Source organism: Somniosus microcephalus, chromosome 4 (assembly GCF_052327205.1).
Source record: "Somniosus microcephalus isolate GS21.2 chromosome 4, FLI_Smic_1.0, whole genome shotgun sequence".
NCBI lineage: Eukaryota > Metazoa > Chordata > Chondrichthyes > Squaliformes > Somniosidae > Somniosus > Somniosus microcephalus.
In genome coordinates, this window is record NC_140990.1 from 19,606,401 (window position 1) to 19,627,230 (window position 20,830).

At 41.0% G+C, this 20,830-nt stretch overlaps 1 protein-coding gene across 1 annotated transcript in view; it reads right to left on the reverse strand.

Moving 5' to 3' along the window:
- Positions 1-5,968: 5,968 nt before the first annotated feature.
- LOC147118364 (uncharacterized) overlaps positions 5,969-20,830 on the reverse strand; it is a 56,408-nt gene continuing 41,546 nt past the window's right edge. Inside the window, exons 2-5 of the mRNA XM_085984414.1 lie at positions 10,318-10,614; positions 10,179-10,226; positions 8,860-8,967; positions 5,969-7,259 (exon numbers count right to left, since the gene is read on the reverse strand). Coding sequence (XP_085840540.1) covers positions 8,861-8,967; positions 10,179-10,226; positions 10,318-10,614 — 452 coding nt within the window. The 3' untranslated portion in view covers positions 5,969-7,259; position 8,860. The remainder of the gene's footprint in view (positions 7,260-8,859; positions 8,968-10,178; positions 10,227-10,317; positions 10,615-20,830) is intronic.

Consider the following 20,830-nt stretch of genomic DNA (forward strand, 5'->3'; position numbering starts at 1 on the left):
AGATGTTGGTAAGGAGGACTTTGCAGGGTCGACAGGGCTGTGTTTGCCATTGTCATTGTCATTTCCGGTCCCGAGGTCGATGCCGGGTGGTCCGTCCGGTTTTATTCTTATTGTTTTTTGTAGCGGTTGTTTACAACTGAGTGGCTTGCTAGGCCATTTCAGAGGGCATTAAGAGTCAACCACATTGCTGTGGGTCTGGAGTCACATGTAGGCCAGACCAGGTAAGGACAGCAGATTTCCTTCCCTAAAGGACATTAGTGAACCAGATGGGTTTTTGCAACAATCGACAATGGTATCATGGTCGCCATTACTAAGACTAACATTTAATTCCAGAATTAAATTGAATTGAATTTAAATTCCATCAGCTGCCGTGGTTGAAGGTCGCATCTGACTAACTTGATTGAATTTTTTGAGGTGGTAACAAGGAGGGTCGATGAGAGGAGCATGTTTGATGTAGTCTACATGGATTTTAGGAAGGCCTTTGACAAGGTCCTACATGGCAGACCGGGCAATAAAGTAAAAGCCCATGGGATCCAAGGGAAAGTGACAAGTTGGATCCAAAATTGGCTCAGTGGCAGGAAGGAAAGGGTAATGGTCGACGGGTGATTTTGTGACTGGAAGGCTGTTTCCAGTGGGGGTCTGCAGGGCTCAGTACTCGGTCCCTTGCTTTTCCTGGTATGAAGTCAGAAATAGATGGTAGAAAGGTGAGAAGCAATAAGCAAAGGAGAGAAACACAAAGGGCCAAACTAATTCATAATGAGAGTGTGAAAAAAGCAAGCCTGAAGGCTTTGTATCTTAATGCTAGAAGCATTAGGAACAAGGTGGATGAATTAGTTGTGGAAATAGAGGTAAACAAGTATGATTTGATTGGGATTACAGAAACGTGGCTGCAGGGTGGGCAAGGCTGGGAACTTAACATCCAGGGATATACAATATTTAGGAAGGATCGGCAAAAAGGTAGGGGAGGTGGGGTAGCATTGCTGGTAAAGGAGGGGATTAATGCAATGGAAAGGAAGGATATTAACTCGGATGAAACGGAATCTGTATGGGTAGAAATGAGAAATAGCAAGGGGAGGAAAACGTTAGTGGGTGTGATATATAGGCCTCCAAATAGTAATATGGAGGTGAGGGAAGGCATAAAAAGGGAAATTAGAGAAGCGTGCGATAAGAGCACAGCTGTCATCATGGGTGACTTTAATTTACATATTGATTGGACTACCCAAATTAGTAAAAATTCTGAGGAGGAGGAATTCCTGGAATGTTTTCGGGACGGTTATCTGGACCAATATGTCGAGGAGCCGACTCGAGATCAGGCCATTTTAGACTGGGTATTGTGCAATGAGAAGGGACTTATCAACAATCTTCTTGTACGAGGCCCCTTGGGTCAGAGCGATCATAATATGATCGAGCTCTCAGTCGAGATGGAGAGTGAGGAAATTGAATCAGAGACTAAGGTCCAGAACTTAAATAAAGGGAATTACGAGGGTATGAGACGGGAATTGGGTAAGATTGATTGGGTGGTGTTTCTGGGGGGATTGACAGTGGATAGACAATGGCAAGCATTCAAAGATAGAATGGAAGAATTCCAGAACATGTTTATACCGGTTTGGCATAAAAATAAACCTAAAAAGGTGGCTCAACCGTGGATAACGAGGGAAATTAGGGACAGCATAAAATCAAAAAAAAGGGCATATCAACTGGCAAAAAAAAGCACCAGACCGGAAGATTGGGGGCAGTACAGGATACAGCAAAAGAGGACAAAGGGATTAATCAGGAAGGGGAAAATAGAATACAAAAGTAAACTTGCAGCAAACATAAAGACAGACTGCAAAAGCTTTTATCGGTATATCAGGAGGAAAAGACTGGTAAAATCCCAAGTCGGTCCCTTGCAGTCCGATTCGGGAGAATATATAATGGAGAATAAGGAAATGGCAGACCAATTAAACTCATACTTTGGTTCTGTATTCACAAAGGAGGACACAAATAACCTCCCAGGAATATCGGCAAACATAGGGACCAATGAGAGGGAGGAGCTGACAGAAATTAGTATCTCTAGGGATATGGTGTTGGGTAAGTTGAGGGGACTGAAGGCCGACAAATCCCCGGGGCCTGATAAACTACATCCTAGGGTACTTAAGGAGGTGGCCCTGGAGATAGCAGATGCTCTAAGGATCATCTTCCGGAACTCCATTGACTCGGGAACAGTACCCGTGGATTGGAGGGTAGCTAATGTTACCCCAATATTTAAAAAGGGGGGTAGAGAGAAAGCAGGGAATTATAGACCAGTAAGCCTTACATCGGTTGTGGGCAAAATGCTAGAGTCCATTATTAAGGATAAAATAGCGGAGCACTTGACAAATGGGGAAAGGATCGGACAGAGTCAACATGGATTTACAAAGGGTAAATCGTGTTTGACTAATCTGCTGGAATTTTTTGAGGAAGTAACTGGTAAAATAGATGGGGGAGAGCCAGTGGATGTGGTGTACCTTGACTTCCAGAAAGCCTTCGATAAGGTTCCACACAAAAGATTATCATGCAAAATTAAGGCTCATGGGATTGGGGGCAAAGTATTAACGTGGATAGAGAACTGGCTGGCGGATAGAAAACAGAGAGTTGGAATAAACGGCTCGTTTTCGGAGTGGCAGGCAGTGACCAGCGGGGTGCCGCAAGGATCTGTCCTGGGACCCCAGCTGTTCACAATATATATAAATGATCTGGATCAGGGAATTGGATGCAATATTTCCAAATTCGCTGACGACACTAAACTAGGAGGAGGGGTGGGCTCTGATGAGGATGTCAGGAGGCTACAGTGCGATTTGGACAGGTTGGGGGAATGGGCGGATACGTGGCAGATGCACTATAATGTGGATAAATGCGAGGTTATCCACTTTGGGGGTAAAAACAGGAGGGTAGATTATTATCTAAATGGCAATAGATTGGGAGATGGGGAAGTGCAGAGGGACCTGGGTGTTCTTGTGCACCAGTCACTGAAGGAGAGCATGCAGGTGCAACAGGCGATTAAGAAGGCAAATGGTATGTTGGCCTTCATATCAAGGGGGTTCGAGTATAGGAATAGGGATACCTTACTACAGCTGTACAAGGTGCTGGTGAGACCGCATCTGGAGTATTGTGTACAGTTTTGGTCGCCCCATCTGCGGAAGGATGTTCTTGCCATGGAAAGAGTGCAGCGGCGATTCACCAGGCTGATACCTGGAATGGCGGGAATGACCTACGAGGAGAGATTGAATAGTTTGGGCTTGTACTCACTGGAGTTTAGAAGATTGAGAGGGGATCTCATCGAAACATATAAAATTATGGCAGGCCTGGACAGGCTGAATTCAGAGAGAATGTTTCCAATGGCAGGGGAGCACAGAACCAGGGGCCACAGTCTAAAAATAGCGGGCAAATCATTTAAAACAGAGATGAGGAAGAATTTCTTCACTCAAAGAGTGGTGAGCCTGTGGAATTCCCTGCCACAGAGGGCTGTGAAGGCTAATTCAATAAATATTTTCAAGAGAGAATTGGATATATTTCTGAAGGCTAAGGGGATTAAGGGTTACGGAGAAAAGGTGGGGACGGGGTACTGAACTGGTAAGATCAGCTAAGATCTCAGATGAAGATCAGCCATGATCTCATTGAATGGCGGAGCAGGCTCGAAGGGCCGAATGGCCTACTCCTGTTCCTATCTCTATGATTCTATATATGTCAATGATTTAAACTTCAATGTAGGGGGTAAGTAAGAATTTTGCAGATGCTACAAAAATTGGCTGTGTGGTTGATAGTGAGGAAGACAGCTGCAGACTGCAGGAAGATATCAATGGACTGGCCAGGTGGGCAGAAAAGTGGCAAATGGAATTCAATCCAGAGAAGTGGGAGGTACTGCATTTGGGGTTGGCTAACAAGGCACAATACACAATAAATGTAGGATACTGAAACATGTAGTGGATCAGAGGGACCTTGGAGCATGTCCACAGATCCCTGAACGTAGGAGGACAGGTAGATAAGGTGGTTAAGAATGCATACGGGATACTTTCCTTTATTAGCTGAGGCATAGAATATAAAAGTAGGGAGGTTATGCTAGAACTATATAAAGCACTAGTTAGACCACAGCTAGAATACTGCATAGAGTTCTGGTCACCACATTACAGGAAGGGTGTGATTGCACTAGAGTGGGTGCAGAGGAGATTTATGAGGATGTTACCTGGGCTGGGGAATTCTAGCTATGAGGAAAGATTGGATAGGCTGGGGTTGTTTTCTTTGGAACAGAGGAGGCTGAGGGGAGACCTAATTGAGGTGTATAAAATTATGAGGGGCCTAGATAGAGTGGAGAGGAAGGACCTATTTCCCCCAGCAGCGAGGTCAATAAAGAGGGGGCAAAGATTTACAGTAATTGGTGGAAGGATTAGAGGAGAGCTGAGGGGAACTTTTTTCAATGGACTGGTCAGGTGGGCAGAAAAGTGGCAAATGGAATTCAATCCGGAGAAGTGTGAGGTGTTACATTTGGGGAGGGCCAGCAAGGCAAGGGAATACACTATAAATGTAGGTGGTGGGGGTCTGGAACTCACTGCCTGAAAGGGTGGTAGAGTCAGAGACCCTCATCACATTTAAAAAGTACTTGGATATTCACTTGTGGTGTTGTAAACTGCAAGGCTACGGACCAAGTGCTGGAAAGTGGGATTAGGCTGGAGAGCTCTTTTACGGCCGGCGCAGACATGATGGGCTGAATGGCCTCCTTCTGTGCTGTAAATTTCTATGAGTCTAAATAGTGGCCGGGGCGATTTTGACATCCACCTCAGAGGGCAGACGGGGCCTCAGTCTCATCTGAAAGACAGCACCAGCAACAGTGCAGCACTCCCTCAGTACTGCACTGGAGTGTCAGCCTAGATTTCATACTCAAATGTCTGGAGTGGGACTTGAACTGGCAATCTTGTGACTCAGAAGTGATAGAGATACCAACTGACCCAGGGCGGACACCAACTTTACATAGGCAGTGTGCATTGTTAACATGGACATAGCCATTTATTTTGGGCCCTAAAAAGTTGAATGAAGTCTGGTAGAAGTTTGGAACTCACTTCCGCAAACGACAGTTGATCCTAGGTCAACTGTTAATTGTAAATCTGAGAATGATAAATGTTTGTTAACCAAAGGTATTAAGGGATATGGGGCAAAGTCTGGTATATGGAATTTCCATACCTTTCCACCATCTACAAGGCACAAGTAAGGAGTGTGATGGAATACTCTCCACTTGCCTGGATGAGTGCAGCTCCAACAACACTCAAGAAGCTCGACACCATCCAGGACAAAGCAGCTCACTTGATTGGCACCCCATCCACCACCTTAAACATTCCCTCCCTCCACCACCGGTGTACCATGGCTGCAGTGTGTACCACCAGCAAGATGCACCGCAGCAACTTGCCAAGGCTTCTTTGGCAGCACCTCCCAAACCCGCGACCTCTTCCACCTAGAAGAATAGAAGGACAAGGGCAGCAGGTGCATGGGAACACCACCACCTCCAAGTTCCCCTCCAAGTCACACACCATCCTGACTTGGAAGTATATCGCCGATCCTTCATCGTCGCTGGGTCAAAATCCTGGAACCCCCTCCCTAACAGCACTGTGGGAGTACCTTCACCACACGGACTGCAGCGGTTCAAGAAGGTGGCTCACCACCACCTTCTCAAGGGCAACTAGGGATGGGCAATAAATGCTGGCCCTACCACCGACGCCCACACCCCATAAACGAATTTTAAAAAAAGGACACAGATCAGCTGCGATCTCATTGAAGGGTGGAACAGGCTCGAGGGGCTAAATGGCCTTCTCCTGTTCCTACGTTCAAAAGTTTGACAAAGCAGTGGCAACAGGAAGTGATGTTCGGTAGATAAGAAGTGCATGCAGACTTAAGGTTTTGGATATATTATAGATAGGACTACGTATTTCTGAATGAAAACAAATGACTAATGATCCGCATAAAAAGTAGCAAACATGTTTTATTGGCAAAGTTTACGAGCAGGACTCAACAATTCTGAAAAGCTCACAGAAGTGCTTCTTAAAATGTAACAATACCAAGGAATGTTATATCTAAGCCAGCAAGAAGCATCTAAAATTCAAATGTTCTCTTATAATTCTACAATGAAGCCAGATATTCGATATTCTATTGATACAGTACATTTTCCTTTAAACTAGTCTCTTAGAATATTTGCATACACACACATAGGGTGTTCTCCTGAATTACCTTGGGATGTTTGAATGGAGGCAGCAGCATGATTGCTTCCAATATTTTTTGTAACCTAACAGCTGGGGTTTCGAGTCCAATTCTGGGCACCGCATTTTTTGGAAGGACGTGGAGAGAATGCAGCAGAAATGTACCAGAATGGCACCGGGGATGAGAGACTTCGGTTACATGGAGAGTCCAGAGAAGCTGGGATTGTTCTCCTTAGAGCAGAGAAGCATAAGGGGAGATTCAATCGAGGTGTTCAAAATTGTGAGGCGTTTTGATAGAGTAGATGGGGAGAAACTGTTTCCACTGGCAGGGGGGAGTCGGTAACTAAAGGAGACAGGTTTAAGATCATTGGCAAAAGAACCAGAGGGGAGCTGAGGAGAATTATTTTTTAAGCAGCACATTGTTGTGACCTGGCATGCACTGCCTGAAAACAGATTCAAAAGTAACTATCAAAAAGGGGCTATGGGGAAAGAGCAGAGGAGTGGGACTAATTGGGTAGCTCTTTCAAAGAGCCAGAACAGGCACGATGGGCTGAATGGCCTCCTTCTGTGCTGTGTCATTCTATGATTTTTCAGCCTGGAGATTTTATTTCAGATTTTTATCCTTCCCAGTAAAACACTGGACTGAGACATTCTGTAGGAACACGTTCACGGGATAAGACATTCATATTCCAAGAGCCTAATCATAAGGCATGTGGTTCAATGTACAAAGAAGGTTAAATCTAAATCTTATAATAATGCAGACTCTACTTTTAATATGAGTATGAGAAAAGCTTTAAACACATGAGATTATTCTCAGTAAGTTATACGACGGTTCTAGAGGACAGGATAGAAATTACACAAAGGTACAATCGTGGAGATTCTTTGAAAAAAGTAACTATTACATACAAACACATATATGTATGTTACATGTAAAATATTGCCTTTGGATATACTGTATCAGCTGTAAACATTATTCTGCATCACAATCAAACCAAACATCTCTCAGCCTTCATCACCATGTTCGCACAATTCCTTCTGTTCTTGTGATCAACTGTCCCTCTAGATGGAGAAAGAAGTAACAGATGGTTTTTAGTATATTACAGCATACAGGATTGCCCCACCCCCCAAGCAAAATTATTCATCATTATTCATCTCAGTGCTACCAGAACTGAGCTCATATCTTTAACATATTAAAAGAGGATTATATGGAATGTACGGCACAGCAACAGGCCATTTGGCTCAACAGGTCTATGTTGCATACACACCTCCTCCCACCCCGCTTCATCTAACCCCCATCAACATATCCTATTCCATTCTCCCTCAGAATTACACAGGTTTACATAGAATATACAGCTTATCTAGCTTCCCCTTAAATGCATCTATGCTAGTTGACTCAAATACTCTCTGTGGTATCGAGTTCCACATTCTCACCACTCTCTGGGGAAAGAGGTTTCTCCTGAATTCCCTATTGGATTTATTAGTGACTATCTTATATTTATAGCCCCTAGTTTTGGTCTCCCCTACACCTTCTCTATGTCTACCCTATCGAACCCTTTCATAATCTTAAAGACCTCAACCAGGTCACCCCTTGAGCCTTCTCTTTTCTGGAGAAAAGTGCCCCAGCCTATCCAATCTTTCCTGATGGGGATAAACTTTCAGTTCTGGTATCACCCTTTATCGCAAAGTAAACGTGTTCAGCATAAAAACAACCTGATAATCCTTAAACGATAGCCTGTTAGAGAGTACTGGCCAATATTAATCCCACAACCAACATCACTAAAACAACCCTTTGCACCATCTACAAGGCACAAGCCAGGAGTGTGATGGAATACTCTCCACTTGGCTGGATGAGTGCAGCTCCAACAACACCCAGGAAGCTCGACACCATCCAGGACAAAGCAGCCATTTGATTGGCACCCCATCCACCCCCTTAAACATTCACTCCCTCCACCACCAGCATACCATGGCTGCAGTGTGTACCATCTACAAGATGCACTGCAGCAACTCGCCAAGGCTTCTTCGGCAGCACCTCCCAATCCCGTGACCTCTCCCACCTGGAAGGACAAGGGCAGCAGACGCATGGGAACACCACCACCTCCAAGTTCCCCTCCAAGTCCCAAACTATCCTGACTTGGAAGCATATCACCGATCCTTAATCGGCAAATAGCTCAACTCTCCACCTGTAGGGACCCATCTCCCAGGGATGCAGAGGGTCTGTCAAGCGGATCTCAAGTTCCGTGTTTCTGCGCATGCCTAAACCCGGACCTTGTGCAGCCCCTATGGGTGTGTACGCACCTCGTACGCATGTGTCGGGGTCGCAAAATACGGCCCATTGTCTGGTCATTTATCTCATTGCTGTTTGTGAGATCTTACCGTGCACAAATAGGCTGCTGCGTTTCCTACATTACAACAGCAATTACACTTCATAAGAAAGCAATTTGGGACATCCCAAGATCATGAAATCATCTGTCTAAGTTCATTCTTTAATCTCATTCAATTTAAATATATATTCTGACTATTGTTATTACGAATTATGTTCTTTATATTCTTTCTCAACCTTTGTTCTTTGCAGGTAAAGGTTTATGCAAAGCAGACTGCCTAAAGGAGAGGCTTTAATCTTTGATACACTAGTTGGTAAATGCCATATCTTGCCTCTCACCTCATGAGATCCAAACACGGACAGTCATCAAGGCATTGAATACGATGCTTTTAAGGAAGAGAATTCTTAAGCCAAAGACTGTCAGAGAAAGAAGATTCGTGTGTTCGTCTGTGAGAAGAGGAAAAACAAAAAGAAAGTAAGGAGAATATCGAAAACAATGAATTGTTTTACATTAATAAATGCTTAATCTTCTCTCATATGTTAACGTATGCCAGTGAATGATCAATCAGGGTGAACACTGTTCTTAATTTGGCTGTTTTGAAAATTATTCCTTCAGAAAGTTGAAGACAATTAAGGCAACCGCTTTCTATATTTACAATGAGCTATTACCTCGGGGACATGCCTGACAGCCAAGACCAGAGTAAAAGGACCCAATTCCTTAATATCCTAACTCGCACCAAGTCCCGTTCACCCATTACCCCTGTGCTTGCTGACTTACATTGGCTCCCGGTCCCTCAGTTTTAAAATTCTTATCGTTATTTTCAAATTCCTCCATGGTCACGCCCCTTCCTAGCTCCTCCAGCCCTACAACCTTCCGAGATCTTTGAATTCATCCAATTCTAGCCTCTTGCGCATACCCGATTTTAATAACACACACACATATATACACACACACACACACACACATATATATATATACACACACACACAAACATACATACATAAACATACACACAAACATACACACACAAACATACACACACACAAACATACACACACAAACATACACACACACAGAAAAACATACCTACAAACATACACACACAAACATACGCACACACAAATATACACACACACACAGAAACATACCTACAAACATACACACAAACATACACACACAAACACACACACACAAACACACACACAGACACACACACACAAGCACACACACATGCACAATATGCACACAAACATACACAAACACACACATACATAGCTATATAAACACACACACATAAACACACACACACAAACATACATACAAACATACACACACAAACATACACACACACAAACAAATATACATAGATATACAAACACACAAACATACACACAAATAAACAAACAAACACAGAAACATGCACAAAACAAACATGCACACACAAGCATACACTTACACACAAACATACACACACTCAAACACACACACAAACTTACACACAAATACACACAAACATAAACATAGATACACACAAACATACATAGATACATGCACAAACACACACGTGCGCATATACACAAACACACACACTGACACAAACAAAAACAAACACACACACACACACACACCTACACACACACACAAGCAATGTACTCACTTCCACTTTCTTCTTCTTCAATCTGGATGCAAGATGCCTTAGAATCACCTGAAAAATATTAGTAATAATATTAGCGATAATAGCAATAACAATAACCATTTCCAATTATGATCTTAATGTATAAAATCAGTGAACATACCAGTCTCTGCTTTTGATTCTTCGTGACGTTGACCCTCGGTGAAAGCTGTGCAACTGAGCCCCTCCTTCAGCTCGGACCGAGAACCGGTCAGGAATCCCACCAGGCTGTAGCTCCGATCGGGGATCGACACGGAGGCATCCTCTGAGGTTCGTTGCTGGTCATTGCCCCCGGCATTTAGGGACACGTTGATGTTGTTGGGGAAGAAGTCCGTCACCAGGCACACGGCTGAAGCCTGATCGGTGATGCCTTTGGGTGGAGGGAGGACGTAGACCAATGGTTTCAAAGGATTGTTCCTTTCTGTTGATAGACAACGAGTAAATAATTAAAACACAACATCCCATAATTTAGCATTGAAGCCATCATCACCATCTTACAGTCTTTAACCACTAGGCTGACTCATCCTTCACTGTCCAAATTAAAGTATAACTGCTTCACCTAACGACTGGAGAAGCTGGGTTTGTTCTCCTTGGAGCAGAGAAGCTCACCGATAGATTCAATAGAGGTCTTCCAAATCATGAAGGGGGTTTGTTAGAGTAAATAAGGAGGAACGTCTTCCAATGGCAGAGGGCTGGGTAACCAGAGGACACAGATTTAAGATCATTAGGAAAAGAAGCAGAGGGGACAGGAGGGGGATTTGTCTTTACACAGCGAGTTGCTGTGATCTGGAACGCACTGTCTGAAAGGGTGGTGGAAGCAGATTCAATAGTAACTTTCAAAAGGGATTGAGTAAATACTTGAAGGGGAAAAATCGCAGGACTATGGGGAAAGAGCAGAGGGAGTGGGCCTAGTTGGAGAGCTCTACCAAAGAGTCTCCTCATGCACTGTATGATCCTCTAATGACTATGGAATTAAAAAAAACACTCGTTTATGGGATGTGGGCGTCACTGGCAATGCCAGCATTTATTGCCCATCCTTAATTGCCCTTGAGAAGGTGGTGTTGAACCTCCTTCTTCAACCACTGCAGCCTGTGTGGTGAAGGTACTCCCACAGTGCTGTTAGGGAGGAAGTTCCAGGATTTTGACTCAGCGACGATGAAGGAACGGCGATATACTTCTAAGTCAGGACATTGTGTGACGTGGAGAGGAACTTGGAGGTGGTGGTGTTCCCATGCGCCTGCTGCCCTTGTCCTTCTAGTCACATAATAGACTTGTTCACAAATTTAAAGCCCACGGGATCGATTTCACAGAGGTGTTCAAAATTATTAATGGTTTTGGTCGAGTAAATAAAAAGAAGCTGTTTCCAGTGGCAGATGGGCCGGTAACCAGAGGACAGAGATTTAAGGAAATGAGGAAACATTTTTTTTACACAGCAAGTTGTTGTGATAAATGCTGGTCTTGCCAGCGACGCCCACATCCCATAAACGATTTTTTTTTAAATTCCAAAGTCATTAGAGGATCATACCCTGAAAGGGTGGTGGAAGCAGATTCAAGAGTAACATTCAAAAGAGAATTGGATAAATGCTTGAAGGGAATCATTTACAGGGCTATAGGGAAAGAACAGGGGATTGGGATTAATCGGATAACTCTACCAAAGAGCCGGCACAGGCATGATGGGCTGAATGGCCTCCTACTGCGCTGTATCATTCTATGATTCTGTGATTCTAGTTAGCCTTCTCCCATCCTGATAGTCGCATGATAAAATAATGGAGTTGTTAATTAATCATAACAATTGACCGCTATTGATTAGTCTACAACAAAACCGGAAATGACACGAGAACAAGGAGAGCTTTAGGAACCATAGGTCCAAAGTCACCTGTTCCTCGCAAGCATACTGCACTTACCATATTATATGTCTCAAATTACCCCTATACTGTAACGCCAAATGTCACTTTCTGAAAGATCTTAAGGCAGATCAATCAGTACCAGGTCTATGTATGGAAATTGCTGCACTGTAGCACTTCTCCTGTCTCTAAACGCGACCTGCCAATAACAGAATATTAGAAGACAGAGATAGAGACCTTTGAGCCCATCAAGTCTACAGCCATGCTTGTCATACACAACCCACCTCCTCTAATCCCACTCTCTCACTCATAGAAATAGTTTCTCCCTCTCTATCAAAACCCCTCATAATTTTGAACACCTCTATTAAATCTCCCTGCCCTAGAGCAGAGCAATCCCAGTTTCTCCAATAGCTCCACATAATTGAAGTCCCTCATCTGGTACCATTCTAGCAAAAGCTCTCTGCACCATCTCTAAGGACTTGACATCCTTCCTAAAGTGTGGTGCCCAGAATGGAACACAGTATTCCAACTGAGGCCTAACCAGTGATTTATAGCCAGAAACAATGTTAATTTTCTGTATCATGCGCCATGCCTGTAAACCATCAGGTCTTCAGGTTTTGTCTACCTGGACTTTGATTAATTGTTTTTTTTTCTTTGAAGAATCTGACTGTTCCACAGCCAGCTCTGGTGGCTCGAGGTTCCATAAGAACATAATAAATAGGAGCAGGAGTAGGCCGTACGGCCCGCTTGAGCCTGCTCCGCCATTCAATAAGATCATGGCTGAAATTTTGCATCAACTCCACTTTCCTGCCCGATCCCCATAACCTTGATTCCCTTAGTGTTCACAAATCTATCGATCTCGGTCTTGAATGTACTCAACGACTGAGTATCCACAGCTCTCTGGGGTACAGAATTCCCAAGAGTCACAACCCTCTGAGTGAAGAAATTTCTCCTCACCACAGTCATAAACGGCCGACCCCTTATCCGGAGGCCATGACCCCCTAATTCTAGACTCTCCAGCCAGGGGGGAAACAGCCTCTCAGCATCTACCCTGTCAAGCCCGGTAAGAATTTTAAACGTTTCAATGAGATCACCTCTCATTATTCTAAACTCCAGAGAGAATAGGCTCAATCTACTCAATCTCCCCTCATAGGACAGCCCTCTCATCCCAGGAATCAATCGAGTATGCCAATCTCCCCTATGTAACACGAGGCAAAGTATCTGCAATTTTTCAATAAAGCCATATTTTCTTCATCTCTTGCTGGTCATACCCTTATGCTAACGAACATCTTACCACTAACCAATCCTTTATTGCTTATTATGAGTTTATTTTCTTAACTAATTTTCCTCCACACTACCTCTTAATCTTTCTATTATTATCTTTTGTAGTTTTACTATCTATTTTCTACATTTCTCTCTTTGATTTCTTGCTATTTCCAGCTCTCTAAACAGCATTTCTTTTCCTGTTTCAACTTTAACCGAATCTGGCCATCCATTCATTAAACTCCATTGTTGAAATACACTTTTATTCTACACTGGAATATAATTGATCAGTTTCTAGTCCTTCTACCATCAACTAGTGGGAACAGCCTTTCCCCGTCGAGCCTATCCAAACCCGTCATAATCTTGTACACCTCTGTCAAATCACCCCTCAACCTCCTTTGCTCCAATGAAAACAAATCCAGCTTCTCCAACCTGTCCTTGTAGTTAAGATCCCCCATCCCCGGAACCATTCTGGTAAATCTCCTCTGCACCCCCTAAAGTGTGGTGACCAGAACTGGACGCAATACTCCAGTTGTGGCCTAACAAGCGATTTATACTTGTATGTGCTCAATAATCAGTTGATTTAAAAAAAAATGATTGCATTCTTAAGATTTTACTAATCATTCCAATTGTCATATTTGATACATATTTCTTGCCTACCGAGGGTTCTAAATAACTCCACAGTGTAGTTAAGGTATAAAATCGCACCTCGCCAAATGTATGTTACTGGAAGATTATCATGGATACAACAGATACTAACCATTCACTGACTGAGGCTAAATCTATTTATGTTTACGTCACTGAAAACTCCAATAATGTCACTTAATTGTCTGCACTGTTAGCATGGTTCTACTTCCAAACTCTGGCATGCAGGCGCCTGATGTTAATTTCCTAATGTTGAGCGCCAGCTTCTTTTGAAAACATCTGCCTGATGTGAGTAAGTGATCAATGAACAGGCGTTTTGTCAAACAAGCTGGTTTGCATCCATGGACGAAGTTGGATAACGAGCAACCATTTTTCATTCAGTCTCATGTGTTTGTCATAAAATTTTACAGCAACTGCCCTGGCTATATGCAATATTGATCTACTCGGTATCATCCTTTGCCTCTTCCCCGTTTGGATTCTTACACAGTTATCCCCTTTCCTCTTAACACCTCTTATGGATACTGCTTGCAATTGGGTCACTTGCACATATATTTTACCCCAACGACACACATAGTATCGTGCCCAAAGCATAACAATAGCATCGTGATGAATTCTTACAGAACTTTGTTTCTACAACAGAATATGACACATTAAAAAATCATGATAGTCTCTACACTGTCCAAAGGGGGAAACGGTTGACTTACTCGGTGTTACAGTCAGTCTGGTTCCCGATCCAAATGTTTGTTTGAAGTCATTATTCGCACAGCATCACAGGGCCACACAGAAACTACGTGACATGATCAGTGGAGAGGTGCATTTTATAGGATGCATTGATGAGTGCAATTAAATATTATGCTGGTGCTTCTACTTTCTGAAGTACAATTGGCAAAACAAATTTCACCTGCTAAATATTTTAAAAAGTAACATTATTTTACATTTTACATAACTTAGCTATGTAAGTATGTATTTATCCATGCATGTATGCATTTATCTATCTCTCTCTCTTTGTATTTATCTATGTATTTACCTATGTAGTCATGTATGTATATATGTAGCTATCTGTCTATGCATCTATCTATCTGTCTATCTGTCTGTGTATGTATATGTATGTATGTATCTATCTATCTGTCTGTCTGTCTGTCTGTCTGTCTGTCTATCTGTCTATTTACCTGACTTTATTAGCAGTACCCCACCAAGATGTAAAAAAAAATTCGGAAAGTGGGAAATATTTTATTGAACGCCCTAATGAAAATTTTGTAACACATTTTGCCTTTAATTCCATAGAAGATGGAAATTATATCTCATGCCATTTTCAAGCTTGTTTTATGCTCATATTCACTATTCATCAGATGCAGTTTATTTTTACTGAAAGATGGAACATGTGATAAAAGTTTTAACACTTACTGGGTTCTACAATTACTTTAGTCCGGCTTCCAAATGTCATCTTGTAGTTGCCATCATATTTCACACACTGCCTTATTCTGTTACAAAAAATACTGACTGGACAATCCACAATGTCCACTGCAAACTAATTACTATAATGGCCCCTTCAATGTCATTTGTTCCTTCAATTTATCCTACACTAAGTAACTAAGTTTTAGTCGTATAACAAATCATCTAACAGTTATTAAACCAAAGGCTATGATGACGAAGGTAGGCCATTTATGCACCTTGATGAATTCTTACAGAACTTTGTTTCTACAACAGAATATATCAGGTTAAAAAATCATGATAGTCTCTACACTGTCGAAAGGGAATCATTCGATAGGTTTCTATTTAATTTTATTCCACCTCAAGTTCCCTTTTGCAATTTATCCAGTATTTATGATCGCTAACGCAACAAAGCATGTGTGAAAGCAATCTCTAACTTTCTGCAGTGTGTTTGTCTAATCTCTCCCTCACTACCTCGCTTTTGCTCTATTTTCCCTTTCTCTCTCTGAGTGTAGAGTGCTTTAGTCATGCATTGTACCATTGAGTGCAACTGGTCAACTGCCCAGCAAATATTGGAGCAAGCTATTATTTATAACTCTTGCTTATTCTATTGAGCTTTGCAATATTGGTATAAAGTAATGTGTAAAATTGCCTCTTGCTCATATATTTTACCCCAACGACACACGTATTATCGTGCCCAAAATATAACAGTGTGCAGAAACAGTGGGAGAGTCAGCTTAATCCTGGCTTCACACCAGAATACTGGTTGCAAATTCCCAGAGCTCATGGCTTCCCAGTACATGAACACACCAACTATCCAATATGGAATCGCGCTTCTTTGCCATTGAATATCCCTGAGTTATCTATTCCTATTTTTTAATAGTTGAACATTAATACTGTGAATTGCATTTTTGTTAGACTTGATTTTCTACCCCCCCCCCACGCCCAAAGTGTATTGTTGTTTTATAACTTATAGTTGTCCAATATTTCTGTTCTTCCATACTGTCGTGCATATTTGCTTGCTAATTTCTAAATTTCTCTTGGCGCTAATTCTTACACACGGGAATAACAAACCAATTGTTTTGAAGGGGGGAAAGGTTGACTTACTCGGTGTTATGGTCAGTCTGGTTCCTGATCCAAATGTTAGTTTGTCATTATTATTCACACAGTATCACAGGGCCACACCAAAACTATGTGACATGATCAGTGGTGAGGGGCATTGTATAGGATACATTGATGAGTGCAATTAAATATTATGTTGGTGCTTCTACTTTCTGAAGTACAACTGGCAAAACACATTATCACCTGCTAAATATGTTAAAAAGTAACACAATTTTTGACATTTTACATTATTTAGCTATGTGTGTATGCATTTATTTATCTATCTCTCTTTGTATTTATCTATATATTTACCTATCTATCTATCTATCTATCTATCTATCTATCTATCTATCTATCTATCTATCTATCTATCTATCTATCTATCTATCTATCTGTCTGTCTGTCTGTCTGTTTATGAGGTTATATCTCATGCCATTTTCAAGCTTGTTTTAGGCTCACATTTGCAATTCATCAGATGCAGTTTATTTTTACTGAAAGATGGAACACGTGATAAAAGTTTTAACACTTACTGAGTTCTACAATTACTTTAGTCCCGCTTCCAAATTTTACCCTGTAGTTGCCTTCATATTTCACACAGTGTCTTATTCTCTTACAAAAAAGACTGATTGGCCAATCCACAATGTCAACCTCATCTTCCTTCAAAAACTGCAAACTAGTTACCATAAGGACCCCTTCAATGTCATTTGTTCCTTCAATTTATCCTACTTTAATTAACTAAGTTTTAGTCGTATAACAAACCATCTAATTCCACAGTTATAAACCCAAAGGCTACGATGATGAAGGCAGGCCATTTATGCACCTTGATGAATTCTTACAGAACTTTGTTTCTGTAACAGAATATACCAGGTTAAAAAATCATGAGAGTCTCTACACTGTCCAAAGGGAATCATGCGATAGGTTTCTATTTGATTTTATTCCACTTCAAATTTCCTTTTGCAATTTATCCAGTATTTATGATCCCTAACACAACAAAGCATGTAACCCTATCCCTAAATCTCCAACTTTCTGCAGTGTGTTTGTCTAATCTCTCCCTCACTACCTCCCTTTTGCTCTATGTTTTCCTTTCCCTCTCTGAGTTTAGAGAACTTTAGTCATGCATTGTACCATTGACTGCAACTGGTCAACTGTCCAGCAAATATTGGAGCAAGCTATTAATTATAACTCTTGCTTATTCTATTGAGCTTTGCAATATTGGTATAAAGTAATGTGCAAAATTGGCTCTTGCACATATATTTTACCCCAACGACACACGTATTATCGTGCCCAAAATATAACAGCGTGCAGAAACAGTGGGAGAGTCAGCTTAATCCTGGCTTCACACCAGAATACTGGTTGATTGCCAAATTCCCAGAGCTCATGGTTTCCCAGTACATGAACACACCAACTATCCAATATGGGATTGCCCTTCTTTGCCATTGAATGTCCCCGAGTTATCTATTCCTATTTTTTAATAGTTGGGCATTAAAACTGTGAATTGCATTTTTATTAGACTAGATTCCCCCCCCCACACCCACAGTTTATTGTTGTTTTATAATTTATATTTCTCCAATATTTCTGTTCTTCCATACTGTCGTGCATATTTGTTTGCTAATTTCTAAATTTCCCTTGGGACTAATTCTGACACACGGGAATAACAAATCGTTTGTTTTGAAGGGGGGAAAGGTTGACTTACTCGGTGTTACGATCAGTCTCGTTCCCGATCCAAATGTTTGTTTGTAGTTATTATTCACACAGTATCACAGGGCCACACCAAAACTATGTGACATGATCAGTGGTGAGGGGCATTGTATAGGATGCATTGATGAGTGCAATTACATATTATGTTGGTGCTTCTACGTTCAGAAGTACAACTGGCAAAACACATTATCACCTGCTAAATATTTTAAAAAGTAACATATATTTTGACATTTTGCATTATTTAGCTATGTATGTATTTATTTATCCATGCATGTATGCATTTATCTATCTATCTCTCTTTGTATTTATCTATATATTTACCTATGTATTTATGTATGTAGCTATCTGTCTATGCATCTATCTATCTATCTATCTATCTATCTATCTATCTATCTATCTATCTATCTATCTCTCTCTCTCTCTCTCTCTATCTATCTATCTATCTATCTATCTATCTATCTATCTATCTATCTATCTATCTATCTATCTATCTATCTATCTATCCATCCAGCTATCTATCTCTTTATCTATCTATCTATCTATCCAGCTGAATTTATTAGCAGTACCCCACCAAAATGTAAAAAATAATTCTGAAAGTGGGAAATATTTGACTGAACTGCCTAACGAAAATGTCGTAGCACATTTTGCCTTTAATTCCATAGAGGATGGAGATTACATCTCATGCCATTTTCAAGCTGGTTTTAGGCTCACATTTTTCATTCATCAGAAGCAGTTTATTTTAACAGAAAGATGGAACACGTGATAAAACTTTTGACACTGACTGGGTTCTACAATTACTTAGTCCCGCTTCCAAATGTTATCCTGTAGTTGCCATCATATTTCACACAGTGTCTTATTCTGTTACAAAAAATACTGACTGGACAATCCACAATGTCCACCTCATCTTCCTTCAAAAACTGCAAACTAGTTACCATGATGGCCCCTTCACTGTCATTTGTTCCTTCAATTTATCCTACACTAAGTAACTAAGTTTTATTCGTATAACAAACCATCTAATTCCACAGTTATAAACCCAAAGGCTACGATGATGAAGGCAGGCCATTTATGCACCTTGATGAATTCTTACAGAACTTTGTTTCTATAACAGAATATGGCACGTTAAAAAATCATGATAGTCTCTACACTGTCGAAAGGGAATCATTCGATAGGTTTCTATTTAATTTTATACCACCTCAAGTTTCCTTTTGCAATTCATCCAATATGCATGATCCCTAACACAACAATGCATGTGTGAAAGCAATCTCTAACTTTCTGCAGTGTGTTTGTCTAATCTTTCCCTCACTACCTCTCTTTTACTCTATGTTTTCCTTTCTCTCTCTGAGTTTAGAGAACTTTAGTCAGGCATTGTACCATTAACTGCAACTGGCCAACTGGCCAGCAAATATTGGAGCAAGCTATTAATTATAACTCCTGCTTATTCTATTGAGCTTTGCAATATTGGTATAAAGCAGTGTGCAAAATTGGCTCTTGCACATATATTTTACCCCAACGACACATGTATTATCGTGCCCAAAATATAACAGTATGCAGAAACAGTGGGAGCGTCAGCTTAATCCTGGCTTCACACCAGAATGATGGTTGATTGCCAAATTCCCAGAGCTCATGGCTTCCCAGTACATGAACCCACCAACGATCCAATATGGGATTGTGCTTCTTTGCCATTGAATGTCCCCGAGTTATCTATTCCTATTTTTTAATAGTTGGACATTAAAACTGTGAATTGCATTTTTATTAGTCTTGATTGCCCCCCTCCCACACCCACAGTTTATTGTTGTTTTGTAACGTATAGTTCTCCAATATTTCTGTTCTTACATACTGTCGTGTATATTTGCTTGCTAATTTCTAAATTTCTCTTGGCGCTAATTCTGACACACGGGAATAACAAATCAATTGTTTTAAAGGGGGGAAAGGTTGACTTACTCGGTGTTACGGTCAGTCTGGTTCCCGATCCAAATGTTTGTTTGGAGTTATCATTCACACAGTATCACAGGGCCACACCAAAACTATGTGACATGATCAGTGGTGAAGTGCATTGTATAGGATACATTGATGAGTGCAATTAAATATTATGTTGGTGCTTCTACTTTCTGAAGTACAACTGGCAAAACAAATTTGTCTGTCTGTCTATCTCTCTCTCTCTCTCTATCTACCCACCTATCTATCTATCTATCTATCTATCTATCTATCTATCTATCTATCTATCTATCTATCTATCTATCTATCTATCTATCAATCTATCTATCTATCTATCTATCTATCTATCTATCTATCTATCTATCTATCTATCTATCTATCTATCTATCTATCTATCTATCTATCTATCAATCTATCTATCTACCTATCTATCTATCTATCTATCTATCTATCTATCTATCTATCTATCTATCTATCTATCTATCTATCTATCTATCTATCTATCTATCTATCTATCTATCTATCTATCTATCTATCTATCCGATTGTATTAACAGTTCCCCACCAAGATGTAAAAAATAATTCTGTAGGTGGGAAATATTTGACTGAACTGCCTAATGAAAATTTCATAGCACATTTTGCCTTTAATTCCATAGACGATGGAGATTATATCTCATGCCATTTTCAAGTTTGCTTTAGGCTCACATTTACAATTAATCAG